This window comes from Bacillus rossius, chromosome 3 (genome assembly GCF_032445375.1).
Source record: "Bacillus rossius redtenbacheri isolate Brsri chromosome 3, Brsri_v3, whole genome shotgun sequence".
NCBI lineage: Eukaryota > Metazoa > Arthropoda > Insecta > Phasmatodea > Bacillidae > Bacillus > Bacillus rossius.
In genome coordinates, this window is record NC_086332.1 from 46,715,144 (window position 1) to 46,728,359 (window position 13,216).

The 13,216-nt window shown below is 32.0% G+C and overlaps 1 protein-coding gene across 1 annotated transcript in view; it reads right to left on the reverse strand.

The window, feature by feature from the left end:
• Window positions 1-1,450: 1,450 nt before the first annotated feature.
• The window catches only part of LOC134530609 (dipeptidyl peptidase 9), a 68,425-nt gene continuing 56,659 nt past the window's right edge, over window positions 1,451-13,216 (reverse strand). Inside the window, exons 15-16 of the mRNA XM_063365601.1 lie at window positions 11,491-11,602; window positions 1,451-11,374 (exon numbers count right to left, since the gene is read on the reverse strand). Of these exons, the coding sequence (XP_063221671.1) occupies window positions 11,282-11,374; window positions 11,491-11,602 (205 nt within the window). The 3' untranslated portion in view covers window positions 1,451-11,281. The remainder of the gene's footprint in view (window positions 11,375-11,490; window positions 11,603-13,216) is intronic.

Consider the following 13,216-nt stretch of genomic DNA (forward strand, 5'->3'; position numbering starts at 1 on the left):
ATTGTCACAAACCACCTTTCTTTATGACATTAAAACATTATGCATTTGAGATTTGCAGCTATATTTCCAACATTTCAATATTGGTTAATGTTGAGTGATCTTCTTACATGCTGAATGACTCTTGAATTCAGTTAAATTTTTTATGCCTTGTTTTTTAAAAACATTCTGAAGATGACTGTACAAAGAATTTAACAAGGCTTGCAAAACAGAAAATAGTTAAGGTGAGGCTACGCATGAAGCTAGGCTATGTTCACGATGTATGGCTATATATGTTTATTAGTTTTAAATATTAAGTTGAGTTAATATATTAGTTTTGTCAAGCTTGGCAACCTAGCGAACCAACAGCATCTAATTTTCGAGGTGTGGCTGGCTGAAAAACATCAGCCTGATTGTGACTACCCCTCCCTCGCTTCACCTGACTGAACAGACTGTCCTGAGGACGTGGACAGATCCCAGTTCCCGAAACATCACAACTTTTTTGTTTTGGGAAGCATACGATTTTTGTCTGTGCTTTCGTTTTGTCAGGATACCAGTTTAAATTCATTGCAGAGTTCACTTGTGCATCGCTGTGTTATTGGTATGTCATCCAGATTATCTGTTTAGTATCGTTGTTGGGTTCCTGTCTCTGTTGCTGTGCTGTCCAAAATTTTGTGTGTCTGTATTTACTATTTTGTTGCAACTGTCTCATCTTTGTCAGTCCTTTGTATTCTTATGTGTTGATATAGTTCCAATTTATTTAACATTGACTGATTTTGGCTTTTTTTTGTCTGTTCTTCAGGTTTTCTCTATGACATAAAGGGCAAATTAGCAATTGCAAGTCATTCAAAGAACATAGAAAATTGAATGCTGGACAGCTCAAGGGGTTTCCAAAATACACCCCACAAAAAATCAAAAGCTGTGCTAGATAACAATGAGATGTTAAAAAAAAATCATTCTCGCGTAAAGAATATTTGTAAATTAGTTTAATCAATTCTAATGAAATATTTTTACATAAATGGTATGCACTCACCTTGGGCATAACAACTTCAGCCACCAAGGAAGGTGCCACAATAGTTTGACATTAGACTAGCATTGAGGGACCAGAGTTAAAATTCCAGTCCAGATAAACTAATTATGGTTTATAATAGCTAAATTTCTTCAGGCAGCTGTTGGCATGGTCCTAATGTGGACTGTGGCTTGTCTCTCCCCTAATTTTCTTTGATTGATCTTTATGTATGAATTGCTTTCTAATAACCTTGATGAGAGAGAAATTAGGATTGCTGCAAATTATTACAAAAAAAAACATTTGTTTGAAATACTAATAATTAAGCAAATAATAAGCATCAATATGTGAGCACTATGTTCACTGATTATACTGGAAAAATCTGTTTATTTTCTGGGGGAGGGGGGGACATTTTGCTCACCACTTAAAATTGTTAACCTTGACAATAAAGTACATGGTGAGACTAACTTTGCCAGCTACCCTGGATTTGGGGCTACCGAGTGTCAGCTGATGGCTGTAATTACAGAGCCAACTGCATCGTGTGTGGACACGGGCTTTCCCGCACTATGCTTGGTTCGGCGTGGTAGTGCGTGGTGATCGTTGGCAGCCTGAAGGATAGTGAAGATGGGTGAACACTGCATTTAAACCCGGCTGCTCGTGCTCTCGCAGACATTTGCTTGCCGGAGGGACTGATGAGTAGAGCCAAGATTTTATGGTGTAATAAATATGCAAATTTTGTCATTAAAATTAATGGTAATTCATGAAGACTCCTTGTGGAGGCCCTTTGTTAAATGTTCAAGCTTGCTCATCAGATGAGCATTCACAGTTGCAACACGTGTGTGCGTGTGTTGAATGTGTGGTGTGTTTGTGTGATGTGTTGTGGTTGTGTGTTGTGTTAGGATGAGCTATATTCCCCTTTTGAATGGTTTGGATATTTGCCAGCTTTTCTAACTTGTGGATCACAATTGCATTTATTGTTATTTTTTCTTCTAAGACAATTACCTCTGCCATCGTTGCGGAACACCCTTGAGCCCAGTATTTTGAACCTAACACTTTGTACATGTCAGGTGGCTATTGTGTTAATATATTCCTGTTTATATTCCTATATTGCTGTATAAGTGTCTCTTCAATTAACTATGACATCATGGGTCACAATGGTAAAGTGAAACTGAACAGAAAAAAAATTATGTTTAAATATATACAAACTTTTATTTTAAACTATACAAAACAAACAAAAAAAGTGATGATTGTTATTTACACAACATAATCGTACTTGTGATACAAAGTCATCATACATAATTACGTAAATTCAGCACCCTTCATGCTACCTAGGAACATAATTAAAAGGGTATTTTTTTTCTGAACACAGGTGCATAGTTATTTGTTAATGCACCTTCTAAATCCTTAACAGCGAAGTATAAAAAACAAACATTTAAGAAACATCTATTCAGTTCATGTATCTTACATATAATAGGTATATATTAACATTTACCTAAAAACAGGTATACACTTCAAGTACATTTGTTAAAATACTTTTAAAAAAAATGTACAAGGATGAGTTTTAAGTTAATAAATTATGTGCATTAAAGGTTCACAATACAGAAAAAATATTTACGCAAAAAAACTTGAAACTGTTGCTCGAGATCAGCTGTCTTACATAACTACAGAATTAAAATTATAATTACAGTTCAATTTGCAATTTTAATAGTATCACCGATCATATGATTTACATTCTAATTACCTAGTTACACACTTTTAACTTCCTTTACTTTTATATGAACCTATTGCGTGGCAGCTCAGAATACACATTGCACAAGGTAATACAAAATCATTAAACTAGTCTAGTGGCCCTTGGACACCAGCCATAAAAGTTTTAAAGTTGTAGAATCATTTCAAATGAAACAAAGAACACCATACAAAAATTATTCATATTTGTAAAAAAAACATGTTATAGTTGATAACCAAATGAACAACAAAAAAACACTCACTTTACTTCAACCAAATTTACAACTTAACACAACAGATAAAAAAAGAAATTGTTTAAAAATATAAATTTATTAAACCTAAAGTTGCTAAATAACGTAAACTAAAATTTAAAAAACAATTACAAAAGCATACAAAACAATAGACACAAGGCCACATGATGGCTTAAATCAAAGTGACTTTTCTTTTTACTACTGTCCTGGCAGTGACAAACTAGCTTGTAACAAAATTGCCTTATGTTTTACTGATCAAATAAGTTGTATTTAAGAAAAATTACTTTCATACTTATGTAAATTTAGGTAAAATTAATTTCCTACACCACTATACAATAATATTAAGTCATAATATTTTAATAGAACAGCTTTCCAAGGCTATAGTATAGAACTTAATGAATGCAATATCATTCATTTAAGTAATGGTCAATAGGCATCATGCACTTTTTTAAGACTTTTTCAAATTAAAATTTACATAAATTTCAATCAAAAAATAATGTAAATATTTCATTTGAAATATATGATTAGCAATCTGTACTGCCATGATATTGACACACTTGTTTCTAAATTCCATTGTCTTGTCAATTCAAAAAATTTGGCAACCTGCATTTTTTAGGTTGTTATGTTATCAGTTTAAGAAAGAAGCCACATAGATTTTGCAGTCATTATTTGGTCACGTAACACTGAATTTTCCTCCCCCACATTTCTGCCTTTGTAGCAATGCTACGTACTAGTATAATAACATTAATAGCAATTATTTTAAACTGAAATTGCACTACAAATGCTTTTTGAAGCACTTTTGGGCATCCTTACGTTTATTTCTGCCCATTATGCTTATTACACAAGGCATTTAATATGACTGTTGTGGAAAGCTTTTTTGACTGTGTGCATGGTCGCATGAGCACTACTGTAGCCAGGGATGAACACATGGGGGCAGGGGGCAGGTTATATATCCTTCCCCAAAATTTTAATAAATAATAATAAAAAAAATTGTTATCCCCACCAACAAAAGAAAATAATTTGAAAGCAAACCGCAGGCTAAGAGGTTCTAACTTTTCCCTTCCCCTTCAAAATGAAATTGTGCATAGGCTCGTGCTAGCATTAGATAGTTTTAGCAAAAAAAAATTTGGGCGCACTTTAATTTTTTATAGCGCATTGGTTACATGTTATGATGTCCATGGAGATTTATTTCACGTTTAGGCAGACCAAAATATCACAATCAAAAAGGTCGGGTTGCCACATGTATTAAATTTCATTCCACCAGTGAATGATAATGAGCTGACATAGTTTTTAATGTGAGAATAATGCATTAACCGGTTTCATTTTTAAATTCTTTAAGTTAGTTCTAGGACACTGATGTTTGTATTTTTACTTTTTAGTATAACAGGCTTGTTCATGATGTTAAATGTTTGTCAAACAGCATTAAAGTGACAGGGAAGCAAATAAAGCTATTAATTTAATATGGTCTTGAAATGTTATATGTTAGTTTTAAAAGAAGATAAGAAGGTAACAAAACATTAAATTGTGTTTGTAGGTTCTATAAATGATATTTTATTATAGTAAAAAAAAAGTTTGTAGACATCTACAACTTAGAAAGTATATTTTTTTCACCTTACAGCTTTTTAATATTTCAACATAATCCCACTGTTGAATTTCATGTGACTAGCACAAATTTGAAAATGTTTTAAATTAAGTCACATTAACCCATACTTTGACTTCAAACAATAATTAGTTAGTTGGCATGTACACTGTAATCAATATCACATACACAATTGACTCAATCATTTAAGGGATTCAAAACTATCTTCTTGAGATTTTTTTTAACTTACTACTCCAAGACATTTACAATTTCAAAGTTTAATCTGTTGCATGAACATGTGAATTTTAGGGATCAAATGTGTAGTATGTAACGCAAAATAATAATTGTAAAGAACGTGTTGAGGGTATTTTAATAACATCTCTCTCAGCAGGATAATAGCCTAAATATCTTGGGTTCTGTGCAGGAAAGTAGTATGAAAACACTGTAACTCAGGAAATGTACGCCTCCTTAATACCCTTAATTTCCTTAAAAGTCCTTAATTTGTCTTTAATTGAATAAGGGCCCTTAAAATATTTTGAAGTGAAACTTCTTTGGGCACGATGGGTGTAAAATTTCAAGGCCAAATTTTAATGCAACATTTTCGTGAAACATTGTTGTGAAACGTTTCTGACGCGAAAAGGACGGAGAATAGGTTGCGGACGGTGCAGAGAACATGTCGAGCCGCGGGCTCCACGTGGCGGCATGCGGCTCAGGTTAAGCCCTGCCGTGCTGCAGCGATAGGCGGGTCGCAGCGGCATGGACCCGCCTGCACCTGACACCACCTGAGTTGCTGGCATCTTGTAAAGGAGTATTTGGGCAGAGGGCAACACAACAGGGTTTGAGCTTATTGCTGTGCACCACGCCACGGGCCAATTTGCCAGAAAATAGTGTTCTTGTATCTTGTATGTGTTATTTTAATTGTGTTATATCATTAACGCAGACGTAGCCAGGGAGGGGGAAAGTACGGACCCCACTCTTCCAGGAGTTAAAGGAGAAGGGGGAGGCAAAAACATAATAATAAAATTGAAGCTACTTATCCACATAAGCTTACAGGAAGATTAGTTTAGAAGGACTATTGTAATTGCTAGAGCCTCCATAACAAAATCCTAGCTAAGGCCCTGGTTATATGAGTATTGTTTAAATGTTTAAGCTCGGTAGTAGCTAAATATTTTTTTTTTGCTGGTATTATGCTTTTCACACTTTAGATTTACAGGGTAATTATTTGTCACAAATTATTATTTCAATAACTAAATCACTCACCATATTACAATCATGAGCCCACGAGTGTGTAAACATGTTATGTCCAAATAAGAATATGCTAGTTTAAAAAAGATTCAAACAAATCCCATGCATGGAATATTATTATTTTTAACTTTGTGGCAATATGGTTCTGATGTAAAGTGTTACAGTGAGGTAGGGCCATGCCGTTAAGTTTTTGCGTCGCAGCGGACATGTGCCATTGTTCATTCACTTGACGGCAGAACATTATCAATGTGCAATGCCTATGAATGCATTGCAGTATGACTATGTAATCTATTGACATAAGTAATATGTTTCACTATAACTGAATGATAACGTGATATTCACATAACTACAAAATAAGTCTAGGTGATATTTGCAGAACTACAATATCAGTATAGAAGAATGCTCTTATCAAATTCTATAATACCTAATATAAAATTAAATTAAACTAATTTATTATAATCAATTCTAGGTTTTATATTTACTAAACATATCTTCTTCATGGTGTGTGTATATATATTGTTAATTAATACTTATTGATCAATAATTATTGATATCCTGAGCTGTTATTTTGAAGTAGGTAATAATTTTTTAATCAATGTATATTAACTTATTTCTATTTTAATCAAATTTCTAATAAATATAAAAAAGGTTAGGATTTTAAAATACTAAACCAATTAAAGCAAAAAAAACCTCTGCTATGTTAGCTTGTTATTTAATTGTATAAATGGTTTTGCTGAGTAACACTAAGTAATATTATTAATGTGGTTGAGGATAAAATTTATTGAAGTTGATTTACTTTTTAAAATGTGTATAAATTGTAAATAGAATTGTTTTCATGCTACATTTGGGGTCCTAAAAATCTTAATATAACATTTAATGGGGTGATTATTTCAACAGTAACATTTATCATTAATTAATAATTATTTTTGATAAATAATTATTGATATCCTGAGCATTTATTTTGAAATGAGTAATAATTTTGTTAATTCATGTTTATTTAGAAAATAGTCTTCTTTCTCTCTCTCTGTGCTGTTTTACTCCTTTCGGGCTTGAATTGCTAAAGAAGTTTCACTTTGATCACTTCAACTATTCCATGCACTTTTTTTTATTTCACTAAGAATCCTTAAAAAATTATCATTAATAAAGATTGATAGCATGAAATTAATGGATAAATGGAGGTGTTTTAAATTTTTTGGTTTCTGACTTGGCAGTAAACATTTTGCACATGCACAGTACAATTGGTGAATTTCGGGCCATATTGTTAGATTTTATGTACATATAAAAATAATTTTAATTCCTTATTCATATTTTATATCTCACCTTTAAACTAAAAAGGTGTATTTTACTGTTTTACTTTGGACATTTAAAGTTAATGTAATTAGTGCTCAAATTAAATAATAGGGCTACATTTTTTAAGATTGTAACTATTCTTGGGTTTAGATATGTATGTGTTCCAGGGATAGTTCCGGACAATACAGACTTACCTGTAAGAAGTGAACTAACCAACTAAATTTTTTTGTTCATTTACTTTTTAACATTGTAATTTTGTTACGGGATTCTGTGATATTACCCCTTGGTGTTGAAGGCAATGAAGTAAAAGGGTCCTTAAACACTCATTTTTTGATTGCACAAGAGGGTATGAACCATAATATCCTCCTTTATTTTTTTATTATGCTATGAGTCTCATATTTTCATTAACATCTCTGTTACAAATAAAAATAATTTACCACCACAATATGGTACCTGTATTGTATTCACAAGAAATATCTCTCACTATTATGAAATATGTCATAAAATACCAGTTAACGCACAAAAGGCAATCCATCTCATGATAGCAGAAAAATGTGACATCACAATGAGACTATATTCTGTGGTTATTGGACAAACTGGAACTTAGATCAAGGAAAAAAAACATATCTATCAGCTTAAAAACATTATTGCTAAATTGTAAATAATTAATCAACCAAATTAAATTTAATTAAATTAAATTCTTTAAGTGATTAGTGCATGTTCCCTATTGAGGAAGAAGACATTTCTTAAAACACTTAATGTTTGGTACTGTTCAATTATACAAAAAAAATTTCTGTACTGTTCAGCTATACAAAAAAAATTTCAAGTAAAAATGCAGAACTTGAAATAGTTTATGCTTACAAACATACATTTTCAGTTACAAAACCTATTTTATTCCATTTAAAACCAGGTCGATCAGAGGGTATGAAATGGTAATAGTGAATCTGAACATGCCATCTGGCATGTCACAGAAAGTATGTATTAGCTTATCAGTTTAATTATGGAAGCAAATATCTGCTAGTATTTGTAGTACAAAAAGTTTAACAACTGTCCAAAATTATTTTGTACAAACTACTGACATTTCTTGTTGATAACAAAATACCGGTATGTTTCCCAGAACACAGGTTTTTGTATTCTATTTGCAACTTAGTCTTTCCTGCACCTAAAGAATGATTAACAATACATTTTCAAAGTCACACCACTTGATTAATTTAAATACAGTCAAATAGATATTTTCAAGAATACAGCTGAATGGATATTTTCAAGTTGAATACTAGTTGAGACCACATGCATACATGACATGACAAGAAAAGGATTCAGGATTGTTTCAGAGTGTACACTCACACAAAAAAGGTTTTATGACAGGATGTCCACTACTAGCTGTAACACAATCCAACGGTTAAGTGTTTATGTACACACAGAGAAGTACTACAGATAACACACAACCCATATCACTGAATACTAGTTTTGAAAGTTTTTACAGCAAACGTCTCCATAAATATGAAAGGAGTGCTTTATCAATAACAGTTACATACATATTATGTAACCTATGATAGTGAAAAAACAAATAATTTTGTAATCAATTATAGTTAGAAATAGCTGTAAAATCTAGTTCTGGAACTAATAATCAATTAATACCTTTCTCATTTCACTCTGCCAGTCAGCAATGTGCATATGTGCATAAAATAATAACAGAAAACCCAACTACATTATATTTCACCACAAGCAAGACTTTACAAGTAGTAACTGCATCCTAAACATGTATTGACCAATACCAGTTCTGAATGCACACGGGGTAGGCAGTTGGAGTGGTATGTTGGTAAAACCAAGTGTGAAAGCATTTTTAATGTGTTGTGATCCCCAAGAAATTAAGTAACATATGTATGGAATTCAGTCATTATCAATTTTCTCTACCCTGCAATACTGTTTAAATAAATAAAAAATTTTTTGTTTGTTTTTACAAATTAGTTTAAAGCAATATGCATGATCATGCTGCTTCCCGCAGTCAGCAATGGAAATGCAGACATTGTAATCAAAATATGTTAAATTCTCTTACAGGTGACATAACACAAACACTTTTCTGTTATATGTTATATAGTTATACACAATAAATTACTGTACCTTTTTTTTTAACATCTGCTGCATACACAGTGACATAATTATCACAAGTCACTCAGCTGACCTCAAACTACAATGTCGGTGGCATGGCAACGCTGGGTCTATGACATATATTATATGTAGTTTGTTTTACATCATGACACAGACAAAAATATTTCAAGACTACAGTAAAATCTCACTGATACAAACCTGAAGAGACTATAATTTATGCACTTTGTAATAAAAAAAAGTTTACTCTTTGTAACTGTTTTGAGTTTTGTACTTGCACATTAACCACACATCTAAAATTAATAGGCACTGGTACACAACAGAAAAAAACATACCACGTAACCAGTAACAATATCTTTATGTCAGCTTTACTTCAGTAATGAGAGAATACTTATAGTAAACTAGTGTTTTGTACAAACAGGATTTGTATTAACGAGATTTCTGTGTAATTTGATTTTAAAAATGCACAAAAGCAATAAAAATAATAAACATTAAATCACAAATAAATTTTACAGCTGCATCAAGAATGACTGAACAAGCGTAGTTGAATAACAAATATTTTAAATATTTGTTTGCAAATGAATGGGTAAAGACTTAAGATTAAGCCATTGGGTAGAAGAGGCTGCCGAAATATCACTATCCCACAGATGTAGTAGTGCATAGATTAAGTAGGGCTTGTGGTTATAATGCTGTTTAGTTATGTTAATGGGAAATGTCTACCACAGTTGCAAAATAAATAGTTGTCTTACTTTTTTTTACACTTTGTGTAATGTTTCCTTTATCAGTATAGCCCAAGAAAAAAGTGAAACCATAACTGCAGAAACTGCATAAATGCAGAAACTATCATCCCAACTTATATCACGACAACTATGCCCAACCAGTATTTGTATTACATGAGTGTACACAATTTTTTTTAAATAAGAAGACATATATCTGTTATAAAACATTGTGAAAATCTACATTAATTTTTTTTTAAAATGTTACTAGTTTTCACAGCTTATTACAAACATTCCTGAGAATTTTAATTTTTAAAATAAGCTGGAAAAAATCATACACAAAAACAGAAGGGTCATACGAATACTAGCCAACTGAAAATCTTGGTCAGTTGCATATTAAAGGATGTTCAGAATGAAGATAAAGAACTCTCTTAATTCTGTTGCTATGTGGCATAAAAAATAAACTGGGTGGAACTGCAGTAACAGATAGAATCAAAGCACAATTAAGTCAACAAAATTCAGTATAGATACAAGTAGACTGAGCTGTTACAATAGATACCTACTTTTGAGAGAGAGTTATACCAGATAAATAAATAAATTTTATACTCTCACAACTATCTGTTTTATGAATGAACTAGTTTGAGTTCTGCCAAAAAAAAAAAAAAAAAAAACGGTATTTACCCAAAATATTATTTTGAAGGTGAATTAGTACCAACAAAAAGCAACTGAGTTCAAAACTGAGCACAGGACTTCAAACAACATGGACATAAAATTGAGGAGCTGGAAATATCTTCCTCATGCATACACAGAAACCTACAACTGTACACTGAATTCAATTTTTCAAACACCTACTGTAAATGGACAGAATAACAGATTCATTATAAGAAAACGCAATAGTACGTCACTTTAAATGTAGTAATGTAAATAAACACCTCTACATCTGATTCATAGTACTGAAGCAAAACATTGTAAGAAGTGAAGATACTTCAATTATAGAATGGAACAAAACAGACCAATGAGATAAAATTCTGTGCTACTGTTACACCCATAACACATAACACATCTGTCTTCTAGCCTGGAAGGGCAGCTATCAAACCAAATCTGTACAGGCAGTGGATATGGCAGTTGCAAACCGCACTTCAGAGAGAATGTGGGATACAAGAGACATAACCAAAAACTGGGGGACACAGAAAAATTAATACTTCATTAACTAACACTGGGTAATACTTTTTCCATTCAAAACAAAAACAAAAATACAGATAATTGCACTAAACACACACACAAACACACAGGCAAACCGAATTCAACCAGAAACATGACAGACAAATTCTATGATTAGTACGTATAAGTAATTGGGCAGTTGAAAACACAGAGTCTCAAACCTCGACTACAGATGATTCTGCAGAAACGAGAGTAGCGTGGTTTCATAATGTTTGCTGGCATCCAGATGCCGCAGACTGTGCCTCTCATTAGGGTAAATCTGAAATAAATGTGGTAAAAGTTGAATACATGATGGGTATCTTGTACAAAATTTTCCCACATTAAAATATAATTTTAAGCAAATAAAAACAAACACTCCCTGGTTGACTGACATACCTGTAACTGGTAGGGTTTCCCTGCTTTCACCATTGCGCTGATGAACTGACTCGTGTGGAAGAAGTGGACATTTTCGTCAATCAGCCCGTGAATGATCAAGAGACGATTCTCACTGCCAACAAAAAAAAGAATTACACGTATTACACAATTTTCACTAAAAAAGAAGTTGGCATTTATGCTCACTTTTTTTACAACTTCAGAGGTTTCATTAAGATTTACTTAATTTTTTTTATCAAAATTAAGGGAGAAAAAATTTACTACACTAAATACAATGTATCTAAAAAAATACCTTGTGAAACCAATTTCCGGATGAATTTTTAGGAATTTCATATAAAATGTTCATATAAAATGTTATTATTTCAGGGTTATTTTTTGTGTATACTTATAATAAACAACACATAATATCAAATAGATCTACTCCTTCAGTGCCATTCTTTATGTTACAAAACTAAAGCTTCCCACAGATGAATTCCACACAATTTAAGAAGAGAGTCTTTAACTATTAACTATTTGTATTTCATGAGCAACTATAAACAGAAGCGAGACATCAAAACACAAAATGCAAACTAGCAAATGGCTGTTGGAAATTATGAAGTTTGGTGACTACCAGCACATTTACTGCACAAACAGCATCATGATTCAGAAACCACGTCGTGGGAATTGTTAAGTTTAATGTGTTTCAAAAACCTTCTGAGAGCACACTTCTTTGAATAGGATATTTAAAATGAACTCTGAAAGGGCTACGTTAATGAAAAGTTACAAACTGTAATTTTGGATGTGCATATCTGGTTCAATATTTTTTTTTCCATTGTATTTTTGCTTCCAATGGTACACAGTAAATATTATTTCAGTCTTTTAGTAATGAAAAATTACATGGACAAGTGAGTACGGAATATTTCAAATTATTTATGAAGAAAGAGCAGTTACGTTTTGTTGAATTTTAAATATTTTAGTGTTAAGAAAGTGTGTAATATACAAAATATGGTTAGTTTTTCTCCCTGTCACGAAACCACAATGCACTACTGTGTGCATAAATTCTCTCACCGATTTTCAGAAAAATAATGGTTGTTAATTATTTTAACATGTTTTGTTCACTAAATCACCACAATTGATTTAATATTCACAGCTGAGGACCGTGCATACAGAATAATTAGGTAATTGGGTCACCATCTTGGTTAGCACTAACAAGTAAGCTTGTTGTTCAATCCTAGCGGCCCACAGATCAATGTGCAAACCAAATACCATTTCAAGTACATATCAATATCACACATATATTCTAAATACAAAGCTTGCCAACCATTTGTGGTAATTTAGTGCCAGTGTGATATCTGCTCTGTGACTTGAAAACACACACTACACATTTACATTTTTAACTATATTTCTAACCTAGGTGCTGCAAGATCCCATGTTTTTTTTGGGGATGACCCTTAATTTATTTTCAAAAACTTTCAAGCTCAAAACTCTTTTTTTTTTTTTTTTTTTTACACATTTTTGTTGAATTATGGCATAAAGACGAAGCATTACTTTCAACAGATTCAGCTAACAAAAAAACTGTTCAAAGTCTAGTCATTCTTTCCTATATTTAAAAAAGTAGGGCCAAAAATAATTTACTGTTAACAATGAAACAAATTTAGTTTGTATTTAAAGTGAAGTAAAATTTTAACATTAATATGTAACATAGTTATTTTACATCACTAATTGTAACATACAATTTCTCGACCCATCA